The sequence below is a fragment of the Antechinus flavipes genome, chromosome 3 (assembly GCF_016432865.1).
Source record: "Antechinus flavipes isolate AdamAnt ecotype Samford, QLD, Australia chromosome 3, AdamAnt_v2, whole genome shotgun sequence".
NCBI classification, from domain to species: domain Eukaryota; kingdom Metazoa; phylum Chordata; class Mammalia; order Dasyuromorphia; family Dasyuridae; genus Antechinus; species Antechinus flavipes.
This window is the reverse complement of record NC_067400.1, coordinates 411525437-411551652: the sequence shown is the minus strand read 5'-3', so window position 1 is coordinate 411551652 and position 26216 is coordinate 411525437. Positions and strand designations below refer to the sequence as shown.

The 26216-nt window shown below is 39.4% G+C and overlaps 1 protein-coding gene across 1 annotated transcript in view; it reads right to left on the bottom strand.

Annotated features, from left to right (window-relative positions):
- TTN (titin) overlaps positions 1-26216 on the bottom strand; it is a 322989-nt gene that overhangs the window by 3532 nt on the left and 293241 nt on the right. The window contains 27 exon segments of the mRNA XM_051986127.1: positions 549-705; positions 800-6522; positions 6666-7259; positions 7618-7923; positions 8040-8615; positions 9801-10100; positions 10200-10505; positions 10706-11290; positions 11380-11682; positions 12069-12371; positions 13140-13439; positions 13543-13830; positions 13956-14549; positions 14767-15048; positions 15132-15437; positions 16844-17149; positions 17297-17593; positions 17810-18100; positions 18193-18498; positions 18597-18899; positions 19007-21073; positions 21164-21463; positions 21592-21879; positions 22554-22847; positions 23383-25149; positions 25337-25642; positions 25776-26078. Coding sequence (XP_051842087.1) covers positions 549-705; positions 800-6522; positions 6666-7259; positions 7618-7923; positions 8040-8615; positions 9801-10100; positions 10200-10505; positions 10706-11290; positions 11380-11682; positions 12069-12371; positions 13140-13439; positions 13543-13830; positions 13956-14549; positions 14767-15048; positions 15132-15437; positions 16844-17149; positions 17297-17593; positions 17810-18100; positions 18193-18498; positions 18597-18899; positions 19007-21073; positions 21164-21463; positions 21592-21879; positions 22554-22847; positions 23383-25149; positions 25337-25642; positions 25776-26078 — 17751 coding nt within the window.

Below are 26216 nucleotides of genomic sequence, written 5' to 3'. Positions count from 1 at the left end.
AGGTTTTGGTGCAAAGTGTTCCATGGGATATGTGAACTTTTTTATATTTTAATAACTATAATTCAATAGATTTGGTTTCACTTATTATCCAATACATTTTACTACTTTATGCATTTAAAAACATTTTGAAAAGTGCATAGGCTTCTATTGAAGTTCATGACACACAAATAAAATTAACAATCCCTTCCATAGTGCATTTAAAGGAAGGATTAAAGCAAGAAAATTGAAAAGACCCTAGAAAACTAGTAATTGTGGCCAGCACACAAAATCCTTGACTCAATGATTATAATATAAATTTCTTGAAGACAGAAACTGATTCTGTGGCAGCATCTTTGTAGTACGTTGTTCCTAAGAGAGCACCATGTGCAGGTAGGCACTTAGTACTTTTGATGATGCCAATGATTACAGCAAAAACCTTGTGGGAATTTGGAAGTCGGTTTTTGCTTTACCCAATTTTTAAAATCTATTTTTTTAAAAAATAAATGTTTACATATCATATAGTTCCCTTCATATAATTTTTAAAACTGCCAACAGAAAATTAAACCTACCCTTTATTGTTAATTTGCAGCTAGAGGAAACAGATCCAGCTGAATTTGTTATTGTACACACAAAGAGTCCACTGTCTGAAGTACTGGTCTCACGTATTTCTAAGTAGAATCCTCCTTTGTCTTCAGATAGTTCATATTTTCCTCCCCGTACAAGAGCCTGCAGCAGGGTATAAGCCATTTGATTTTAAAGCTGTGAAATAATTTTGGGAATAGAATTTTTAGACAACATATAAAGGTTAAGGAAATTTTACCTTTCCATCCTTAGTCCAGGTAACAGTGGGCCAAGGCTCTCCTGTTGCTTTAACTGAAAACCTGGCAACAGTATTTGAAGATATGGTCATATCTTGCAAGCCAGTAACAATTACTGGCTTTGAAGGAACTGGTTCAGCAGCTTTCTTTTCTGTTTTCTTGATTTCTGTTGGCTCAGATACTTTCTGAACTGATTTCTTACTTTCTGTAGACTCTGTAGTTTTCTCTTCTGATTTCTTGGTCTCTGTTGACATGGCAGTTTTCTGGATTGATTTCTTGGTGTCTGTCATCTCAACAGTTTTTTCAATTGATGTCTTGGTCTCAAGAGTTTTGGACAGTTGGTCATGAATACTCTTAAAGGCTTGGCCAACAAACTGGAAATTAGTTTTAGAAGATCCACCTTCACCAGAAATTTCACAGATATATTCTCCTTGATCAGCTTCAGTGAGGTTTTGAATTTTGAGTTCATAAGTGCCATCTGCTGAATAATGAAACTGGAAATGGCCATTTTCCTTCAATTTCTTGCCATCTTTATACCATGCTACCTCTTTGGCACTTAAAACACTGCTTTCAACTGCACACATGAGCTTTGCAGTGTCTTTAGAAGCTTCCACTTTGAGTGGTTGAACTATCTTAGGAGGAGCAGCGACTGGTAATTGTACTTTCTCAGTTGGAGAGGGTTTAGTTTCTGTCAGTGCTGTGGTTTTGGGGGGAGAAGTAACTGGCTCTGGAGATTTTACTCTCTTGGGTGATTTCACTGCTTCTGGAGATTTTGCATGTGGCTCGGGGGACTTGACTCTTGGTGGTGATGTAACTGTCTTTTCAGGGACCCTGGCCTTTTGAACAGTCAGAGTAAACTGTGCTTCCTGTTTTCCTTCAGTGTTTTCTACCACCACAGTGTAGCTACCTTCATCTGAAGCTTGGACTGAAGAAATTTCAAAGGTAGAATGGTACTTTGTGGTTGTAACCTGGTGACGCCCAGAAGAACTGATTACTTGACCTGCGTGGAACCATGTAACTGTTGGTACTGGTTCACCATCAGTGTCACAGGAAAATCTCGCAGACTCACCCTCATATACAGCGATGGACCGCGGTTTGGTTAGAATCCTTGCTGCCAAGGTTGTTTTGATTTTTCTATGTGTGGCTTTCTCTTCCACTGACCTTTCTTCAGATGCTGCAGCTTTCATTTCAGCCGAAGCATAATGTTCGAGTGATGTGAGAGTTTCCCTGGTCTCTGTCATTTGTGATTTGACCTCCCTTACAGATGAGGAAGCTTCCATCTCAGAGGTTTTCTTAAATGAAGAAACAGCATAGGCTTCTGTTCTGGTCAGCTCAGGAAAAATTGATCTTGGTACTTCCTCATCTTTACGTCGGGAAGTGTAGGTTGTGTAATCCCCTCCAGTGACATCTAATGTTGCATAGTCCGAAGCTTCTCCTTTGTAATTAGTGCACACAGCCCGGTATGTCCCACTGTCATCAATATGACAGTCCAGAATTTCTAAGGTCAGAACCCCACTTGTATTAGTATAGTGAATCTTGCTGCTCTCTTGGAGTTCTACGCCATTGTGGTACCATTTAATGTCAGCAGTTGGCTTAGACTGAACATTTAAGATGAAGCGGGTATTTTGCCCACAAGGGACACGATGAGAGCGCATTCTCAGTGTGATCCGAGGAGCATGATCCAAAGTGAAAGGCTGTTGACTCAGAATTTCATACTTTCGTTCTGATGTCTTCTGAGTCTTTAGTGCAGCCTTCATAGACTCATACCTGGAAAATATGTCAAATCTTGCAGTTCTCTCAAATCTCGAGAGGGATCTTTCACTTGACACTGGGCTGGGAGAACGGGGCCGAGTCCTCTCTGGTGTTGGGGATCTTCTTTCAGTTTCATATTCTTCAGGTGGTTGTGTGTGTGGCCGGATTAATTCAGAAACTGGTCGCATTAATTCAATATAAGTTGGAGAAAGAGATCGTCGTCTTCCTAATAGTCTAGAGACAGATGAAGATGCCTCTCTTTGTGCACGTTTGGAAATTTCAATTTCTTCTTCAATTTCTGTTATTTCAGTTATTTCTCTTTCTCTTCTGCTTTTCTTTTTAGATTTTTCTTCCTTGGCCATATGGTCAAGTTCACTTTTATATTCTGAAAGCCGCTGGGTTGTTGTAACTGGACGGAGCAATTCCTCATCCTCTTTTTCAGCCATGATTCTTTGCCGCTGCCTAGGATGTCTATATGCAGCTCTGGCATGGCGTTCACGTAATTCCATGTAACTTGTGCCAGTTTCCACTTTAGATGGGATGTGATAAGTTGAGTATCTGAAATCTTTTCTTGTTTCATCTACCTTGACATGAGCACTTGGTGAAGAATAACGTAAACTAGATAGTTCAAACTGGGGAGGACTCCGGCTTGGTGGGGAAGCAGAGAAGCCAAGTTCAAGTTCTTCTTCAAGTCTCAGCCTTTCTTCTTCAGTCCTTTTCATGGCTAAGTAATCATCAATTGGAAGGAGTAGTTCCTCATCTGAAAGGTCACCAAGAGACCTCCTTCTGGGTCGATAATAATAGTCATAATCAGGGGATGGTGTCCGACGGCGGGCTGGTCTCACTATCTCAAGGTCATCTTGGGTAAGTTTGGGTATGCGCCATTTAGGCCTATATTGATCTGTAATGCGTGGAAGAGGCATCACATAGAATTGTTCCCACCGTGAAAGGCGAATACGTTTGGGCCTTTTCTGTGCAATTCTGTCAATCTTCCCAGGCATCTCAAATTGGTCCCGTAGCTTCTTGTACCACTTCATGTCAGACATTGGCACAAACTGCTTAATGTGTTGGTCTTCCTCGATGGTGGTGCGTTTGTACCTGCGTGGCTCTGGTATTTCATAAGGCATACGGAGTCGTTTTTCTTCCTTCTTTTCTTCTGTTAAGAGTTCAAATTCACCTTTTACGGTCTTAGTGCTTACAGCAGGCTTGTAAAGTATGGCAGCTTCTCTTAGTGCCTCTTGTGCTACTTGAGTCAGTGGTACAGAATCTGTACCAGAAAGGATTTCAGCCATTCTTAGTGTCTTGTCAATTTGTTTTTGTACATGTCTTTCACGCTCTTCTTGAGTCTTGTATTCTTGCTTCACATACTTCAGGCGTTCTACTTGTAAGTGAGCCTGGCAGCTTGTAGAGCCAGCAGAGTTGGTAGCAGTGACTCTGTAATAACCTGTGTCATCTGGCAATGTATCTCTGATATGCAAAGCATAATAGTCCAAGCCTTCATGGACAATTTCAATGTTGGGACCAAGGGAAAGAGGCTGACCATCTTTCTCCCATTTTAAAGTTGGCGGTGGGATGCCAGAAACTCTAATTTCAAAGCAGACACTCTGGCCTTCCTGACATTCTGCATTTGCCAATAATCGTTTGAACATTGGTCTTAGGGTAGTATCTGCTGCTGGTGGGTGTGGGGTCACAGTCAGCTTCGCTTTACAGCTGTCTTCACCATACTTATTCCGTGCTACTACAGAATATTCAGCATCATCATCTGTAGTTACACTGTTGATTGTTAGTTGGTAAAGACCCTTGTCAGTCTCAAATGTATACTTTTTGTCATCATCACCTGGTTTGATTTTCTGTCCTGATTTATACCAGGTCACCCGGGGTTCTGGATGAACTGTTATGGTCACGCCGAATCTGACATTTTCACCAATGTAGGCAGTCCGATTGTAGAGAGGCAGAGTAAATTCTGGTGGCCTCTCCAGGAGTCTCATAGCATCTGTCCTCCTTTTAATTCTCTTTACGGTTCTACGACAGTAATAGTCATAAGACTCTCTCACATTTTTGACAAAGAGCTCTGCATAGGAACTATCTTCTCCATAGTCATTGTTCACTTTGCATCTGTATGTACCATCATCTGCTTTAGTAATGTCTTTGACATACAGGGTGGCTTGTCCATCTTGGTAGGTGATTTCATATTTTTCACTGTTCTCCAGCTGTCTTATGCCAAAATACCAGGTCACTTGTGTAGATTCATCGTAATTTTCAATGTTGCACTGGTATTTTACACACCCGCCTTCTTCTCCAACAGCATGCATTATTTGCCCAGAAATAGGGCCAATTTCAATTGAGGCAACTTTAACTTTAGCAACACTCACTCCTCTCTGAGATCTAATTGCTCCACCACAGGAGATTCGGGCTGCTGATACAACCATGTTCAGGTCTTTCTTTATCAAGGTGTGGTAGTAACGCCTGTGTTTTAGTGTCCTGATGACTTTAGTGCTCACGTTTTCTATCCTCTGCTTTAGCCATGGATGCTGGAGTGCCTCAGAAGCTGTCATGCGAGATTTTCTTTCTTTCACCAAGAGCCGATCAACAAAGTCCATGGCCTCAATGCTGATATCTTTGAAGGCTTCTTCATCAAAGTTGTACTCAGCATTCATGATATTTTCAATCATCTGTTGATTAGTTTCAGCCAGGAATGGGTTAATACCACTCAACAGAACATAGACCAGGGTTCCAAGGGACCACATGTCTGTGGCTGTACTGACAACATCATGTTGATGTACTTCAGGTGCATAATATTCAGGAGCAGTGAACATAAGCCTAAAGTTGTCCCCTGGCTTTAACTGCCTGGCTTGACCAAATTCAATGATTTTAATGACAGAGCTTCTTCTTGTTTGGTAAATGATATTGTCTGGCCTAATGTCAAAGTGCCCGATATTGTGACTATGTAAGAATTCCAGGGCTTCACAGACCTGGCGAACATAGCTTACAATTTCTCTTTCGTTGAGTTCAAAAGCACTGGTATTAATTCTTTCAAAGATATCAAGCCCTGAAATAAATTCAAAGATCATGACCAATTCTTCCATGCTTTCAAAGGATTCATGGAGGTATAAGATATTCCTATGCCTAGCAATGTTCAGAATAGAAATTTCTTTCTTTACCAAAACCTGGTCGGTTCCTTTAACTTTGACAAACTTGGCCATGTATGTCTTCTTAGAAGAAGTTTCCACACAGCGGTGGACAATTCCAAACTGTCCACGCCCCAGATCTTCAGCAATCATGTATCTGTCATAGAGTTCCTTGGTCGAAGAGTGAGAAGCCTTGGTTTTGCTGACTTCTCGGGTTTCATCAACCTCTTCATCATAATTCATTACTCTAGTCTTATCTTCTTTGGTAATGGTGGGTTCTGTAGGTTCAGAAGGTTTGCTGAGACCAAATTTATTTTCAGCTATTACGCGAAACTGGTAACTTGTCTTGCCAAATAAGTTAATCACAGTGTACCGTGCTTCCCGAGCTTGACCCACACGGAGCCATCTCTCTGCTGTAGTGGCACATTTTTCAATGATGTAGTTGGTGATTTTGCTACCACCATCCGAAGCTGGCTCAGTCCAGGTTAGGTTGACTGAATCTCTTGAGACGTCACTCACTTTGACTGCTCGGGGAGGATCAGGAACATCAGCCACATCTAATTCAACTGTTTTCTGATCGATCCCAAATCGGTTTTTAGCACAGACAACATAGAAGCCAGCATCTTTTCTTTCCACTCCATTGGAAAAGACAAGGGATGTGAATGATCTGGTGACGATGACTTGGTAGTGGCCATTGTTGTCAATGAGATCCTGTCCTTTTTGCCAGGTGATTACCGGGTCTGGTTTGCCACTGAAGGGAATCTTGATGCTGACGACCTCTCCCCTCAGAGCATGAACGGCTCCCATGCCTTCCAGATTTTTAGGCAAGTGTATCTTTGCAGGAACTGCACCAGAAGAAACAAGGACAAAAAAAATATATTTTTAGACATTTCTAGTTATTAGCAAACAAATATTTCGATAGAACAAAACCAGAATATGAATTTTTTTTTTCTAACAGCAAGCGTGTGTCTATTATCTGCATTATTACCTTCAACATCCAAGGAGGCCGTGCCAGACACAGAGCCTCCTTGGTTAGTAGCTCTGACTTGGTAAACGGTGGCGTCATCATCTGTTACGTTTGCTATGATGAGCTGGTGATATCCCCCCTTAAATTCTTGAATTCTATATTTTTCTCCATCTGCAAGGATTTCTTTCCCCTGGCGGTACCACTTGACGATGGGCTTAGGATGACCCGTGACTTTGCATACCAGTGTTGCGTTGCTCTTATATCTGACATTTAGATTTCTCAGTTCATCTTTAAAGTGTGGTGCCTGTATTGGAACATCAGATTTAGGAGTAACAGGTTCTGATATTTCACTCCATTCACTTTCACCACCTAGGTTTTCACATTTCACACGGAACTCATATTCAAGACCTTCAATAAGGTTTTGTACAGAAAAGACAGTTTCTCGAATTTCATCTGTTGTCACAGCAATCCACTTATTTTGTTTCTTTTCACGCTTCTCAAGATAGTAATTTCTGATCTTTGCTCCACCATCACTGGAAGGTGGCTTCCAAGCCACAACACAGGAATCTTTTGTAAGAGCAGTTATAGTTGGTTTTCCAGGAGCGCCAGGCTTTTCTGGATAAAAACAAAAGGTTTGAATCATGAATTTAGACAGGTATACTTATTGTGGATTGTGATAGTTGTTTTATATCACAGATTGGGACACTGTATAAAAATATTTTTTTTCATATAATCAAATTGACAATTTACTCCAAGGACTTTGTTGAAAAGAAAAAAGAATTTCTAGTCCTTTTGAATAAGAAAGGGATACAAAACACATTTTTCCCCCCTTCCTTTTGCAGATGAATTTAAATTCACAAAATCATTATGTAAAGTTTTACAAAAAAGATCATTAGCCTAATTTCCATTTTAATCATTCCTTTAGAGTGGCAGTGTGGTGTGCCAGAATGAGAATTTAGGGTGCCTTGCTTACCAAATGCAGTCTTGATAACAACAATTGATGAGACCTCTAGAGGTTCACTAATGCCATAGGTGTTCTGAGCAGATACTCGGAAATAATAGCCAGCATTTTCAGTGAGGTTAACAATTCTGCAGCTTGTTACTGAAATGGCTGAAGATACCAGCTGCCACTGAGCACCTTCCTTTGCCTCACATTTTTCAACCACATAGTTGGTTATCCATGATCCTCCATCATCTGTAGGAGGCTTCCAACTGATAACAGCAGAGTTCTTAAGTAGTGCTTCAATCACAATTGGACCTGTAGGTTTGTCTGGCTTATCTGTTAATAACAAAACAAGATAAAGGATTACAAAAGTAGTGCCTTAGTATTTCACACACACACACACACAAATCCACATATTCTCCTCCTTGGGGGAAAAAATGAAAATAAAATACCTTGTATTTCCACATCAAGGATAGCATCAACTGTTCCATAAACATTGCTCAGCTGTACTTTATACTTCCCAGCATGGGTCTTACGCTGGACATTCTTGATGATGAGATGAGTATAGTGCTCAGTATTCTCAATGGTAATGGTCTCTGAATTTTTCAGAGGTTTCTTGTCATGAAACCAAGTAATGGCAGGTACTGGGCGACCAATGTACATAACATGCAGACGGAGAGTAGATCCCACTGCTGCGTAGTATTTCTCTTTCAGGGGGTAACCAGGGTGGAACTGAGGAGTTGCTTGTAAGAGTAGCTTGCTGCTAGTTTCTACCTCTCCAACTTCATTGGTAGCTGTGCAGGTATAAACACCTTCATCCTCTTGTTCCTCTGTCATTACAGTGAGAGTATGAGTGCGCCCATCTGATGACATTTTGTATTTTCGACTTTGTACTAGCTCTTTGCCAAAGCGGTACCATTTAATATCTGGAAGGGGTCTTCCAACAATCTGGCAGGAGAGCTGAGCTGGTTCACCTAATTTAGTAGTAACATCTGCCATTTCTTTTCGTATTCCTGGTGCCTCTCCAGCTGAAATGGGGAAAAAAGCACTCTATTAAATATACATTTTTCTGTTACTAAAGAATCTACTCCTCTTGTACTCCTTCTCTGAACCTGGGACTAACTGATCCATAAATACTTACACATTTAAGATGTCATTATTTACCTAACAATTTTTTAAGAAAAATTTTTAGAGACACAATTCATAGAGCACTGAGCCTATAGCTTGGAAGAGCAAAGTTTAAATTCAGCCTCAGACACTCAGTTTCTTCAACTGTCAAATGGAAACAATGATAGCATATACCTTCCAGGTCATGACTATCGAAATAAAGCACTTAGCAAGTGCCAAGCACATAGTATGTGCTATATATAAAATGCTTGTTATATTATTATCATTATCTTAATTTTAATTTTTTTAGGTTTTACAGGGGTTATTGTATTTACAGATCTCCACTGAAAAAGTATTCTTAGGGTCTGAAAAATATACTTAGGATTTGAGTCATGGATACAAAAACAAGATCAGTTTGACCTTTCCCTTCTCAAATAAAAGGAAATTAATTAGGTACACTTCTCAGAAGTTCCCTTTGAAAGCCCTGGGTCTTCTCCTCTTTTCCTAGAATTAAGTTTTATTCATCTGGAAGCTATGATCTCTTCCTTTAGCTGTTAACGAGATCCTGCTATAGCAGTGTGATCAACAGAACTGCCTTGAACAGCTTCTATTGGGCCTGTGCAGAATGGCCTTATGTAAAGGATCTGCACTTGTGTGTGTGTCTGTGTGTGTGTTCATATTTATTGGACAGTAGACATCCTCAAATCTTTGTAAATGTTTGAGATTAGTTACACAACTCTCTTTATTAATTTTCTAAGTGTAGTGGAATGGATTCCTCATTTTTTTCTTATATAACTTTGCATGGGCACTGGAAAGTGGAGAGATTGAGGAGGGAGAACTTACTGATGGTGCTACGGCATTCTATGACCTCAGACTGTAAATGATCTATAAAACTGCTAGTGTCCCATAAAACTTTGTAATTGCCCTTAGCATTTAATTTAGTCAGAAAAACATTATGTAGCAGAGAGGATTCATACATTGAATAGGGCTTGAAGTAGATGACTTCTATAATCCACAACGACAAGCATTCATTAAGTGTTTACTATGTGGGATATACTATATTAAACCCTTTCAGTTCTAAGGGTTTACAATTTAGGGATACATACATGTCAGTTTAGTCTTCACAGACATGGCAGTTCTTCGAGGTCTGCTGATTCCAGTTTCATTTTCAGCAAAAACCCTGAATTCATATTCAGTGGCTTCCAATAAACCACCAATTGTGAACTGCCTGTCTTTAATGCGGTCCTTATTGCTCTTCTTCCATGCACTGTCTCCAGATTGCCGGTATTCTACCCAGTATCCAAGGATTTCTTTACCACCATCACATTCAGGTTTCTCCCACTGAAGAGTAACACTATCTCTAGATAGAGAAAGGATCTCAATCTCTCCAGGTTGGCTTGGTTTATCTGAAACATTTAAAAATGTTTGAAAAAGAAGCCAAATTTATCTGCCAAAAGAAAAAGAACATTTGAGACAACTTTTTCAAAAACGTGACTATTTCTTACCGAAGGGATCCTTGCATACAACTGGTTCAGAAGCAGGGCTGGTTTCACTTAAGCCAACATCATTCTGTGCAATTATACGGAATTGATATTCAGCATCAGGAACCAGGCCTGTGACTGTGTACATTGTGGTAGTGATCTGGGTCTTATTGTGCCGAACCCATTTGTCAGTAGAGGTTTCTTTCCGTTCAATATAGTACCCAGTGACCCGAGAGCCACCATCATCTTTGGGTCGTGACCAGGACAGGCTAACAGAACTCTTAGTTACATCCAACACTTCTGGAGGATTACTGGGAGGCTCTGGAGGGTCTGCAAGTATCAAAACAAATATTTTGTTAAAAATGATGTGAACATGTGAACATGGGGGAACGAAGGAGAAAAGAGAGAGGGACACTGGGGAGAAGGGATTTCATTTATGTTTTAGCCCACAATATCCTAAATACTGTTCTAAGTGTATACAAATGATAAGAGAGTAAAAAATAAAATTAGAAATACAAACGTGGACTTACTCAGTGGTGTTTTTGGTATGACTGGTTCTTCAGATTTCAGGGGCTTGCTGATACCAAATTGGTTTTCTGCTGAAACACGGAAATGATACTCGACATTCTCTTTCAAGCCTTTTACCACAAGAGATGTGCCTCTCACTCTGGAATCAATGGTATACCAGGCAGCTTTAGGTACCTCTCGCCTCTCAACAATGTACCCTAGGACGTCAGCGCCACCATCATCAGATGGAGGTCTCCAGCTTACTCTTACAGAACGAGCTTGTATGTCATCATATTCAAGTGGACCTTCTGGAGTGTTTGGACTTCCAATCACCTTGACTTTGATGTAAACTGCCTTCTTGCCACACTTGTTTTCTAGAACCAAGTCGTAGTTGCCAGAATCATCTCTATCTGCTTCTTTGATCACAAGTTCAGTGTGTGTGTCGGAGGTTGCAATCATAGCTCTCTTACTAATGTCCTGGCCTTCCTTAGTCCACTTGCATATTGGGAATGGTTTTCCTTTGATTGGTATGGTGAGCCTGATGACTCCACCTTGTCTTACGAAGACACCTTCCTGGTACCTTTCATCAAGTTCATAATCAGGATATTCTGAAAGAAAAAATTAGCATTATCAAACGTCTATCTATGTATGAAAAAATAATAAGATTCTTGTACAAGGAAGTAATTACACTTCTTACCAAGCATTTCCGTGACTTTCACTGTTCCTGGTACTTCAGCAGGTTCCCCAGGTCCACCAGCATTACAGGCCATCACTCGGAATCTATATTCTGCGCCCTGAGGCAGATGTGTTAGTGTATACTCCCGGATCTTGGTTGGAGTGGTATTGCACTTGGTCCATTCATGCTGATCGACCTTCTGCATTTCAATCAAATAGCCAGTGACTTTAGATCCTCCTTCATCTTCAGGAACGCTCCAGGCAAGGGAGACTGACGTTCTTGTAGTATCAGTAACTCTTGGGTTCTGTGGTTTTCCTGGAGGAGCTGAGGGAAAAAAAAAATCACATGTCAAAAATAGAGCAAGAAATGGCTCTGAAATTTCAAAACCAAAACCTAGCTACCATCTAACAAAACACATTCCAAGAGCTATTGAAACATGAAATATTAATGATTATTCATTCTGAGAAAACATTTTATCTATTAAAACTAATCTGTTGGTTTTCCCTTTGTCTTGATACAGTAGAAAAAGCACTGACTCTTGTCAGGACACCCAGGTTCAAATACTATATCTCATACTTTAATATTTATAGAATCTCGTAAAAGTTGCTCAATCTCTCTAATTTCCTTTTTCTCATCTCCTAACTAAGGGTATTGACTAACTGGTTTTTGAGGGTCTCAATCTATGATACTTTGACCCTAAGATTACTTACCAATTGGATCCATGGCCACCACAGGTTTGGAAGGACGACTTGGTTTCCCAGTCCCTCTGGCATTAATGGCAGTAATACGATGTTCATATTCTAATCCTTCGACGAGGCCAGTAGAACGATAACGTGTCATGGTCACTGCTACCTTATTGACACGGACCCATCGATCTGCTCTGACTTCTTTACGTTCCACAATATAACCAGTCACCTGGGAGCCACCATCATCCTCAGGTGGGCACCAAGTTAGTGTCATGCCATCACGGGAGACATCAAAAATCTGTAATGTTTCTGGAGGTCCTGGAATACCTATTGTAAGAGACACAGGTAAACAGAAAATTAAAACACTCATGAATCTATGAGTCCTAGGCTTTCAAGTTAGTATTACAAATGGCACAGAAAACTATCTTGTGGTGATATTTTCCAAAGGACTTGCTTTTCCTGATGCTCCTGGCTTCCATCAAGGCTCAGTTCATAACTCACCTTCTTCAACAAGCTCTGCCTGATTCCTCCTACCTTCCCCCACCACCTCTGCTTGTCAGTGCCTTCCTTCTAAGTCTACCTCTCAGTTGCTTGAAAGTTGTTTACTGCATTAGAATTCCAGATCCCTTAAAGAAAGAGAATTTGTTTTTCTCTTTGTGTAGCACTTAGGATAATACCTGGCATATAGTAAGTACTTAATAAATGCTTGGTGACTGAATGCTTCTCTTCTCTTCTTCTCTGAGATTAATATAGGAACATGTTTCTATAATCCAGGAGACATGCTCTAGTCTCAATTCAGCTACTACCTGGTTGTGTGATTATAGGCAAGTCACCCTCTGATTTTCAGTGGCCTTTTTTTCTTTTAAATTAGGAAATGACTAAGTGATCCCTTCAAGTTCTAAAATTTATTTTTTATATGAGTAGTAACATAAAACCTTAGCAAACATCCTCAAATCTTTGTAAATGTTTGAGATTAGTTACACAACTCTCTTTATTAATTTTCTAAGTGTAGTGGAATGGATTCTTCATTTTTTTTTTTTAACATAACTTTGCATGGGCACTGGAAAGTGGAGAGATTGAGGAGGGAGAACTTACTGATGGTGCTACGGCATTCTATGACCTCAGACTGTAAATAAGAGCCAATTCCAAATCGATTTGTAGCAGCTACACGGAATACATATTCATTTCCTTCAGTGAGTCTGGTAAACTTAAAAGTTGTTCTAGTCACAGATTCAGAAACTGGCAGCCAGCCTGGTCGATGGGCATCCCGCTGTTCTACCACATAACCACTCAGTGGAGCACCACCATCTAATTCAGGTGGCTCCCAGGAAATGGTGACCGAAGTAGCATCAATTTCATCAATTTTAATTGGCCCAGTTGGTGGTCCAGGTTTGTCTGAAAAAGCAAAGCAAATTTCATCTCATTTCAAGGTAAAATTGGGTTACTGAATTCTGACAGTAGAGAAGTAGAGAAAAGTAAAAATATCATGTGAACTTACCAAGAATGATAACTTTAATGGTTTCTGAAGTAGTTCCAGTCACATTCTTCAGTTCAAGTGTGTATTCTCCAGTGTCCTTTATAGTGGTCTCACGGATTGTTAATTTGGTTACTTTACTATGGGTTTCAATAGTGACACGCTCTGATTCTTTCACTTTGGAGCCAGAGAAGAACCAGGATGCAGTTGGAGGTGGACGACCAGCAATTGGTATAACTAATTCAATGGGTCTGCCAGCTGGCACATGAATAGTCTTTTGAGGCATTGTAGAAAGATCTATTGTAGGCAATACTATGGAGAAAAGAAATTTAGAACAAGTTAGCAAACGATTCTAAAGCATTTATGCTGATAATATAAAAACTATATCTTCTGAACAATTTCTTTTTTTAAATCATGTTAGATTTTCTAGCACATACCTCTTAGGTCTTGAACAGTTACTGCTGTGACGATCTCTCTTGGTTCAGACACACCTTTCTCATTCTGGGCTCTTACTCTAAATAAGTACTGTTCACCTTCATTGAGTGAGATAACAGTATGCTCTAAGACAGTGGGTTTCAAGGTTACAACTTTCATCCATCTTTCAGTACCAGCTTTACAGGCCTCAAGGACATATCCAGTAAGCCTGCTACCACCATCATAGAGGGGTTTCTCCCAGGCAAGGGAGACACTGGACTTTGTGATGTCCACCACTTCTAACTTTTGAGGCACCAAGGGAACTTCTGAGACCAAGACAGCATCAGATGTTTCACAAGGCTCTCCAATGCCATAAATATTCTCTGGAAGTACTCTGAAGTAGTACATGGTTCCTTCTACAAGTCCAGAAATTCTGTAAAGTGTCTTGCTGCATTTTGTAGTTACTGTTTTGAATGCTCTCATGGCAGCTTCACGTTTCTCAATGATATAATTAGTGACTGGTGCACCACCATCAATAGTGGGGATCTCCCAAGTAATGGTTACAGAATCTCTTGATACTTCCTTAACTTTTACAGAAGGACATGGACCAGGTGTATCTGAAAACATTAAAAGAAGAATAATACTTTCTATTTGCAGGATTATTTGATTGTTATTTTTTCCTCAGAAAATATCTCCTGTGATGTATAAGTCCTCCATAATTTTATCTTTCTTTCTTTTTTTTTTTTTTTTGTATTAAGAGGGTCAGTAGGCCAAGAAGGATCCTTCAAGATATCATTAAAAATACTCAAAAATAAATTAAGTTTAAGTGCTTACCATACACTTTAACAAGGACAGTTGCTGATTTTTTGCCAGACTGGTTTTCTGCTTCAATGGTGTATTTTCCAGCATCATACCGATTAACTTTGTCAACAATAAGTAAAGTATAGCTTTCTGTGGTATCAATAATTGCTCGACTTGCAAGGTCAATGCCCTTTTTGCTCCATGTAATAACAGGAGCTGGCCTTCCTGACACAGATACCATAAGGCGCAAAGAAACCCCAGCTCTGACAGTAACAGTTTTCTTCAGATCATCAGCAAGCTCAAGATCTGGAATTTCTGGAAGACAAATACCAAAGTGAATTAATTTACAAACCACTTGGAAAACAAATAATTCCACTAAAGAGTTAGGTTATAAATACCTAGTCTTTCTACAGGTTCAATTTCAGCTGTTGATTCACTGTATTCACTCATTCCATTTACATTTACAGCAGCAACTCGAAAGCAATACTTCTGGCCAGTTTTAAGATCTGGGACGGTGAATTCAGGATTTCTTAGAGTTGCATTTGTATGTACTCTGTACCATTGATCAGTTTCTTTTTCTTTCATTTCAAGAACATAGCCTATGATGTCAGCACCACCATCATACATTGGTTTTGTCCATGCCAGGCTAATGCTGCGTTTGGTTGTGTCTACCACTCTTGGAGCAGAAGGTGGTCCGGGGGTATCTTTGGAAGAAAAGAGTAGAGATGTTATGTAAACCTTTGGGATTTGTAATTCATGATGTCAAATATTGTCATGTGCTTTGGTACATGAGGAACATGATTAATTTTCATAGCTAAATTCTTTGTCACTTTTAGTTTAGTATTGGATTGTGTGAGTTTTTAAAGGGTTATGCACCTCACTGTAGCATGATGTAGGGTTTTCAAAGCTTTGGGATGCTAGCCCTGGTGTGTTCCATTGTCTGCTTCCCAAGCATAAGAGCAATTGCCAGTAAGTAGAAAGACTTTCTGGAGATGAATTCTTTGGTCATGACAATCCAAAAGAGAGAAAAAAGAAAATGATTCTTAGCCCTACGTTATCCTTTTCAGCTTCTGTAATGGGACTAGCCAAGTAGCAGAAAAGGCACCATTTTTAGGCCATCTATTAACTTAGAAAATATACTGCATTGAAAATACTTTGTTGATTTAGCTTGTCCTTCATGCCTGTCTATTTCAATAACTTATTCTAACCACTTCTGAATGTTAGGGCACTCACAAATCTCCCATATCCTTCAGTTGAGCTTTTCTTTAGTTGTTTGCCTCTTCATCTGAGGAAAACACCTATTTATTGTCTTTGACACTTAATAAATTTCAGAATTAACTCTTCAAGACATTTATTTTTCCCCCTCATCTTTTCAAGACATTTTTTCCTAACAGAAAATCAAATTGCTCAGCTCTGATGCTTAGAATATTAAAGACATTTTTAAAAATTGGTAAATGCATTTTTAAAGCAAATTAGCAAATAATTAGTCAATATATTTCTCTATCACCTCTTCTCCATTACAGAAAGCAAAACAAAACAGTTTTCCTAAAAGCAAAACAGTTTTATCTCAGGATTCAACTGATATATAACCTTCTTCATGCAAAGATGGAAGAAGAAGATGATCTCATAATATGTTTTCATCTTAAGTTACTGATTACTGGATTGTTACTTTTGTGTTATAGTGTAAAAATGATTTTGCATATAGTATTATTAATAGTAGACTTCAGTTGCTTAAAGCCCCTAAGGGGACATTTTTTTGTCCTCTTCACAATTAAAAAAATAATTATCATTACAATAATGGATTACTTGTTTGCAGGGGGATTTCTAGAACATAGTTTTCATTCCTTATTTCACTACACTTCTTAACACATGGGCAAGGGTATTCTGGGTTTCTCATGAAGTGGAAAAATTGCAACTGTTCTTACAAATATCAATTTTTTGACTCTTAAGTAGTGTAATAATAACTGAAATTTATAGTTATTTAACATGGGCAATATTTAAAGCCATTCTAAATGAATGGCTTTTGGGGTAACGTTACTTTCTATGAGTTTTTTCTGAAATAGTGAATGCCTTGTTCCACAGGAACTAATAGGTATTTCTTGGCACTTACATGAAGGTTCCTTGCATAAGATGAAGTTGGAAGCTTCACTAGGTTCACTGTTACCAGCAGCATTTACTGCTGTGACCCGGAATTGGTATTCGCAGCCTTCCATTAAGCCAGTCACTTTAAGTCTGGTGTCATAAACAGTGTAATCTTTATTGACCCGTGTCCAACGCAAGCTCTTCTTTTCACGTTTGTCTACGAGATAGTTGTTGATCTCATTGCCACCATCAGATTCTGGCTTTTGCCACTGAATGATGATATGCTCTTTGCCAGCACCCATTTCTTCAGGCATACCAGGTGGTGATGGAATAGCTGTTCATAATTTTATGAAAAAGAAACAATTAGATTTGCATGAAATGCAGTGCTATTTCTGTGACTGCCTACTTTCCACCTTCCCCTTGATCCCAGTGAATTTCAATCAGCAAGTCCTGAATGATAGCCAAAAAGATTAATACTCACTGAATGAATTCCTAGCAATGATGGGTTCTGATTCAACAGGTACACCTGGACCATATTTGTTGACTGCCCTCACACGGAATATATATTCATTGTTCTTGATGAGTCTGGTGACCACATGTGATAAGGTTGGACATTCTCCCTCAACAATAACCCAGTTAAGTCTGCTTGTTTCACGTCTTTCCACAATATAGTGAGTTATTTCTGCACCTCCATCTTCTTGAGGGAGTGTCCAGGCTAGAGTGCATTTCTCTTCTGTTATTCTGCTGATCATGAGCTTTCCACATGGACCAGGAGAATCTGGAGGAAAAAAGGCACAATGATATAAATTATTCAACAAATACTTATTAAGAGCCTATTCTTACTCCTGGTACTATACTAGTCACTGAGGATGCAAAACAAAACTGAGATAGTCCCCGCCTTTAAGAAATTTATATTATACTGGAAAGAATATCCCACACAGTAGAAGTTTCAGTATAATAAAAGAATATGCATAATGGACTGAGAAATACTCACCAAGTACTTTGACCATGACAGACACAGTTTTGGTTCCACTGGCATTCTTTACAGTTAATGTATATTTTCCACTATCGCTTCTATCACAGAATTTGATTACAGCTGTGGCTCGTTTGCTGGTATATTGCAGAGAGACCTTTTCACAGAGGTCTAATTCTTTGTCTCCTTTGGTCCAGATAATTTTGGGCTCAGGTTTGCCACCAACAGCTGCATCAAGAACAAGATCAGACCCAGCTCTGATGGTTACGATATCACCCTGCAATCTAGCATCCAATTCAGCTTTGGGTGGTGCTGTCAAAAAGTAAAACAGATTCAAGTAAGTATTTGACAATTTATAACTCAAATTGTGGTATCTTAAAAGAAGGAACTTGACTTTTTCTTACAATATTCATCTCGGCAAGTGACAGGACCTGTGGATTCAGACCCTTTACTAATGACACCAGCTGCATTCTTGGCTAATACACGGAATTCATAGGTATCTCCTTCACTTAGTGCTGTCACAGTGAAGAAATTTTCAGATACTATGGTGTAGTTGCACTTTAGCCAGCGACCATCTCCAACCTCACTGACTGGCTTCCGTTCTACAATGTAGCCTATAACCTTGCTGCCTCCATCATAAATTGGTGCAGACCAGCTCAGGGACACTGTAGACCTAGTGACATCTGTTACCTCTGGTCTTCCTGGTGGATCTGGAAGAGGTGTGAAAATAAGGTTAAACATTGTTTTATGATTCCTAAAAAACAAACAAATAAAAACACAACAAAAACCCTTCCAATGTCACACTTACCAACTGGGTTTTGAGCTACCATAGGTCTTGAAGCTTCACTAGCTTTGCTAACACCTGCTGCATTTAGTGCATAAGTTCTGAACTGATATTCTAGACCTTCCACTAAGCCAGTGACTTTGAAGTTGCATTCTAAGCAAGGTATTTTATTTTCTTTCACCCAAAGAATGGTGTTACGTTCTTTCTTCTCAACCCAGTATCCAATGATTTTGCTGCCACCATCATGATATGGTTCTTCCCAACGGATAGCCATGGCATTTGCAGACACAAAATAGACTTCAGGCCTGGTAGGTGCACTTGGAGGGACTATAGGAAAATAATATAGAAAAAACAGTTATATTTGGAACTACATTCAAGAAAAAAATCCCATGGTTAACATTCACATTTTGAGAAATTACATTTGTTTTCCTTACCAAATGGATGTTCAGCAACTATCGGTATTGATTCCAGAGGTTTGCTGACACCAAATCTGTTTTCTGAACTGATACGGAAAGAGTATTCCTTGTATTTTGTGAGGTGGGTTACTTTAATTTGGGTACGTTTAACGCTGGAATTTACAAGCTGCCAAGCTGTTGTCCCAGACTCACGTTTTTCAACTATGTAATTAGTGATTTCAGTGCCACCGTCATCCTTAGGTTCAGCCCATGACAGGACACAAGACTCAGCAGAGACTGAGGAGACTTCAATTGGGCCAGTAACTGGACCTGGTCTTCCAATGACAATGACGGTTACAATAAAGGTTTTTACCCCTGCAGTATTCTCAAGGGTCAAATAATAACGTCCAGAGTCACCTCTCATGCTCTCTTTAACACTAAGTGTGGTTCTATCTTTTGTTGTCTTGATAGTCATCCTATCAGTTTCCTTAAGTCTCATCTCTTCAAGTTTCCATGTTACTTTGGGGGCTGGGCGACCACTGATTGGTATGTCAATGGTAAAAGGGCTTCCAGCTTTGCAAGTTATGATCTGATTGGTAATTCCACTGAGATCTGCAGTTGGTTCAATCTGAGGCTCCTTGATGATGACCGAACAGAAGGCTTCCCTGGGTTCACTGTAGCCTGCATCGTTCTTGGCCTTCACACGGAATTCGTATTCAGTGTTTTCCACAAGGTTTTCCACTGTAAAAGTAAGCTGCTTTGTTTGACCAGCTTCAACCCAGAAATTGGAGCCTTTCTGTCTCATTTCAAGAAGGTAACTGGTAATGCGGCTTCCTCCATCATGATCAGGTTTAAGCCAAGCTAACACTGCTGAGGATTTGCTTGTATCAATGATATCAAGCCTCTTAGGTGGAGCAGGTTCTTCTGTAGCTACAATTGGTTCTGGCATTTCATATGGTTCGCCAATGCCATACTCATTTTCTGCAGAAACACGGAAGTAGTGGGGAACTCCTTCTAAGAGGTCAGTGACCTTGAAGATCTGGCGAGTGCATTTCTCACTGACTACTTGCCAACTACGACGGCTTGCTTCTCGTTTCTCCACCACATAATGATGGATTCGGGCCCCACCATCAAGGATGGGTGCATCCCACATCAATGTAACGGATCCTCTGGTTACATCCTTGAAGGTAATAGGACCAGGTGGACCAGGAGAGTCTAATACCTTGACAGTGAACGTTATAGATTTACTTCCACTGTTGTTCTCCAAAGAGAAGGTATATTTACCAGCATCATTTCTATTGCAGTTTTCCACAGTGAGAGTACTGAAGGAGTCTGTGGTATGAATGTCAGCTCGAATACTAAGGTTAGAATCTGGTTTACTCCACACTGCAGTAGGAGTGGGTCGGCCTCTGTAGGCGATGAACAGGCGAATACTGGCCCCTGCTCTGACAATATGAGTCTGCTTGAAGTTTGCATCAATATCAAGTTCAGGTGGTGTTAGTCTGTCAACTGCTTGAATTGTACCAGACACTTCACAGCTTTCTCCTTTGCCAGCTCCATTGACAGCACTGACTCGGAATTTGTATTCTTCACCTGCTTGCAAATTGGTGACAGTATATCTAGTTTTGACACAAGCTTCAGCATTGACCTTCTGCCACTCTCCTAAGTCTGCTTTGCACATTTCAATAATGTAGCCAATTATTTCCATCCCACCGTCAAAAACGGGCTTGGTCCATTCTAAGCTTACGGTTGTCTTGGATGTGTCAGTTACTTTGACCACAGTGGGAGGGCCGGGTGGGCTCACTGGCTCTCTACATTTAATCAATCTTGAGATGCCACTTGAAGGTCCTACTCCTGCAGCATTTTCAGCCATGACATGGAATTCATATTCATTGCCTTCGGTAAGTCCAGTAACTTTGTATCTGGTCTCAGTAATTGGGCGCTTGCTGATAACTTTGACCCATCTTGTGCTCTTCTTTTCTCGCCGTTCAAGGATGTAGTGCTGGATTTCATTACCACCATCTGATTCTGGCCTGGCCCATGTGAGGGTAATGCTGTTTCCTGTTATGTTGCTAGGCTCTGGAGTACCAGGTGCATCTGGAACAGCTACAAAATGAAAAACCAGTTAGACACATTTGCTAAAAAAGTAGATTGCCATTTCATGTCTTGTTCTTAAGTGAAAAAGAGAGAACTTACTGTATTGTATTTGGGCAACTACTGGGTCAGAATCAAGTGGTCTGCCAACACCAATTTTATTAACTGCTGAAACACGGAATTGATACTCATTGCCACTTATTAATTTAACCGCAGTGTAACTATGAGCTTCACACTTATCCTCTATGAGTGCCCATGCAAGCCTGCTGGTTTCTCGTTTTTCAATTGTGTAGTGAGTTACAGGAGAGCAGCCATCATTCAGGGGAGCATCCCACCAGAGCGTCATCTTTTCTCCAGTTATATTAGTGAATCTTATTGGTCCAACTACTTTTCCTGGTGTATCTATAAAAGGAAAAAAATCCTCAGAGTTAGAGTTAATGTTTGTTTTCACATTTAGAGTAGAAATGGTATTCCAAAATACAAATTTCACCACATGAGGTGTAAAATTAAGAATATGCTTTTATAAGTACCTTGTACTTTCACAGTAAGCTGTTCTTTTGTGGAACCTGATATGTTTTTGGCTTCAACCGTGTATACACCACGATGATCACGATTGGCATCCCTGACAAAGAGACTGCTGGATCCAAGGACATCTGTTATTTCCATATTCATTTTCTTTTCAATCTCTTGTCCATCTTTAAACCAAGTTACGCGAGGTACTGGCCGACCCTTTATCAAAGCCTTGATTCTTAGGCTCTCACCAGCCTTAATAACAAGCCCATCAAAATATTCAGGACCAAATTCTATTGTTGGGGGAACTACAAAAGAGAAAACAAAATTAGCTCCTTCATTTGGCTTATTTCACCAAAATAGCATTATACTAGGTTATAAAATCTGAAAGAAAAAAAAAAACCCAACCTATAGGATACAAAGTGGTATATAAGAATGTTTTGATAATAGGGCTAAATAATAAAGTAAAAATGATCATTTGCATTTTGTCAATCTTCCTTCATTACTTTTTGTCATCTGTTGTATACAAATAAAAATGAAATTTGTAGAGACAGATGGCTAAGGTTTTAAAAATAATTTACATTTCTAAGTTCTTCAGTTTTCTTTGTAGTATCTATATATGTTTAAATATGCTCCTGAAAATAAATATGTCAGTGAGCAAGTGGCAATCAAATAATAGTGGGAAAAGAAAACTGTTAGCTCCATGAAGTCTTATATGTTAATAATATATGTTAATATAAAGTATGGCTGAAATTATAATACTAAAAACTTATCCATTTCCCCCTATATACTATCTACATGAAGTTATAGTGAAATTAACAGGCACATATTTAATTAAAAATTTGCATCTACCTATGAGGAAAAAATTATAATTTGTCTCAAAGAAGCCTTTAAAGATGGGGGGGGGATATTTCCATTTTATAGGCAAACACCTAAAGTGACTTATTTTAAGTCATACAGCATCAATAACTAAGATGCTTACCATTCTCATCTCTTGTCATGATGTAGCCTGAAGACTGTGAAGGGGGGCTGATTGTCCCAACAGCATTTCTTGCAATTATTCTGAACTCATATCGGTCTCCTGGACTAAGTCCCGTGACTGTATACTGACATTCACTTACATCAGTAAAGTTGCATCTAAGCCAACGGTCATTTCCTTGGCGTTTCTCAATACTGTACGCAACGATCTTGCTGCCTCCATCACGCAATGGTGGATTCCACTTAAGTGTGATAGTCTCCCGGGTGACATCAATGCTGTCAGGAGTGCCAGGTGGGTCTAAAAAGATTTTAATGAATATTAAATATGGAATTATTCTTGTTGATAATTATAGCAATTATTTGTTAATATAGCAATTATTTATATGGGTTTTAAAGTTTGTAAAGAACTTTTAATTTATTGTCTGTAAATACAATTCTATGATTCATATATTATTATCCCTATTTTGAAGATAAAGAAACTGAGGCTAAGGGAGGTTATGTGACTTACTTAGACTCATATAACTAAATGTCTAAGGCCGAATTAAAATACAGCTCTACTCAAATCCCACGTTCTAGCACTATATTCACTTCTGCCACATAGCAATCTCTTCTACATGATGTTAATAATTTATTTTAATCAATTTTTATTTGTGCATCATTCCCTCTTTATGAGGAGAGCCCTCTTATAGGTAGAATTAATGAATAACTATGTAGCCTTAAAAGCAATGCATATGAGATTATAGATGGAGAGGCAAGATATCTGGATTACAAGTATCTAAATAATCAAGCTATTTCTATCACTAACAAACACTGTATAATATTCAGTCACTTACCCACTGGAGATACAGCAAGGGTAAATTTGCTTGGGTCACTTGGTGGGCTTAGGCCAGCGGAATTTTCAGCATACACACGGAACTGATAATCCAGACCCTCAAGAAGTCCAGTAACTCTGTATTCTCTTCCAGAGATTGAAGTTGTGTTAACTTTTTGCCATAAGATGCTATTTCTTTCTTTCTTCTCAACATAGAATCCAGTAACTTCTGACCCACCATCATATGGTGGTGCATCCCAAGTTATTGACATGCCATCAGAGGTTATATTGTATACAACAGGCTTTCCTGGTGGGCCAGGTACCCTGAACTGATGTTTTGCCACAATAATTGTTGAGACAAGTGGCAAGCTTACTCCATATCGATTTTCTGCTCTAACTCTAAACTGGTATTCGGCATCTTTAACTAAGTTAGGAACCTTAAAAGTTGTCCTAGCAACACTAGAACACACCATTTTCCAGTTAGTTTGTGAAGCTTCCCGTTTCTCAATGCTGTAACAAGTGATTTCTCCTCCTCCATCATCTTCAGGAACATCCCATGACATGATCACACTGTCAGCTTTAATTTCATCAAATCGGATGGGTCCCTTGGGCTTTGACGGGGGACCAAGTGTAATGATTGTAATAGGAAATGAGTTTCTACATACTGCATTATCCAAAATGATGGTATACTTCCCACCATGCTCTTTCTGCACATTTTTGATGTTCAAAGTTATTTTGTTTTCTGTTTTGCTGAAACGGACCTGTTCGCTTTCTTTTAGTGGTATACTGTCCTTCAGCCAACTGATGGATGGTTTTGGCTTTCCTTTATAGGGAAATTCAAGGTGTACATTATGACCAATTCTTACACTGATTTGTGCCCCAGGAATTTCTGAGAGGTCAACTTCAGGTGGAATGACAAGTTCTTTCACAGTGATTGGTCCAATCACAACACCATCACTCAGTCCTTTTTCATTCTTTGCAGAAACTCTGAATTCCAAGACTGATTGTTCTTTAAGGTTGTCAACTACAATTTCACATGTCTTACTTGTGCCAGCATGGGACCATACTTGTTCACCTTTTCCTTTTCTCTCAACAACATATTCTGTAATGACACTTCCACCATCAAAGTCAGGTTTGGACCACTGCAAGGAAACTGATGTTTTAGTTGAATCTTTCATTGAAAGATCCCGTATGGGAGCTGGCACTTCAGCAGCTTTCACTGGCTCTGTAGTTTCACAGGGCTCCCCTATTCCATTTTCATTTTCTGCAAGGACTCTGAAGAAATATGGAATCTTCTCTGATAAGTCTGTTACCTTGAAGGATGTATGGGAACATTTGTGTGAAACAATGGACCAGGTCCTTTTGGTGGCATCTCTCTTTTCAATGACATAATTTATGATGGGAGAGCCACCATCAATGAGAGGAGGCTCCCAGAGCAGCGTGACGGTGCCCCGGGAAACATGTTTAAGTTGCAGTTTCTGGCAGGCTGCTGGTGTGTCCAATACTTTAACACTCACAGGGGAAGACTTTGGTTGCCCAACTCCATTTTCTATTGTTAAGACATATTTTCCCGTATCATTTCTTGTAACTTGAGGGATGATGAGTAATGAAGATGAGTCAGTGTTCTGAATGCTGTACCTGGCATCACTGCCAAGATTCTTTTCTTCTTTTCTCCATGTCACAGTGGGTGGAGGTCTTCCTTTAAATGGAATCAAGATTTGTACATCTTCACCAGCTTTTGCAATGATGGAAGTTCTAAGAGCCACATCTAAGTCAATCTCTGGCTCCTCTGTAGAACAATGAAAAAAAGGATGTTCAATATTCAGAATTTTTAAAGGAATTAAGAAAAAGCCACTTATGATCAAATAATAAACAAGGTGTGTGTGTGTGTGTGTGTGTGTGTGTGTGTGTGTGTGTGTGTGTGTGTATGTGCGCACATGCATCAAGGGAACATCAATGATATGTAAAGAACCTACCAAGTATGTCTTTAGGCTGTACAGGTTCTGTCATTTCAATAGGTTCTCCTTGTCCAGCGCAGTTTAGAGCAGATACACGGAAATAGTAATTGATTCCAGGTTTCAGAAGAGGTACAACATACTCTGTTGTTCTTACTTCTCCCCTGGTACTGACAATAGTCCATTCCTCACTGTCACCTTCTCTTATCTCCACTATATAGCCGGTAACAGCACTGCCTCCATCATAAACAGGTTTACTCCAGCTAAGAGTAATTGAGGATTTTGTTGAATCTACAACTCTCAGCTTGGCTGGTTGACCTGGTGGATCTGTAATGGACCATTAGAATGAGTTTCTTGAGTTATCATTAATGATAAATGAGTTATCATTACATATTAAAAATCACTTATAACAAAGAAGAGATATATATGATATATGGAGATGATTTATGTGTTTCCTTACCAATAGGATCTGCAGCTTTGTAGAAGTCAGATGGTTCAGAGAATGGACCTTGACCAGCTGCATTTACAGCACAAACTCGGAAATGATATTCACTATTTTCAGTGAGTCCTGTCACTTTTTGTCTGGTGTCACGGATAGTTTCTTTAAGTACTTTGAACCAACCTAAACTCTTCTTATCACGTTTTTCAAGGAAGTAGCCAATTATTTCACTACCACCATCTACTACTGGTCGATTCCAGACAACGGTCATTGAATTCTTGGTAATCTTAGTCACTTCTGGTATACTGGGTGGCCCAGGTGTAACTATTTAAAAAAAAAAGAGAAAATATGCTTTTTAGAAGCCATGTAACTAAAACAACCCTATTACTCAACAATTTTCCCATCCTATCCAATTATGCTAGTTGAGTTTTTTTTCCCTAACCTTTTACTCTGTTCAAGAAT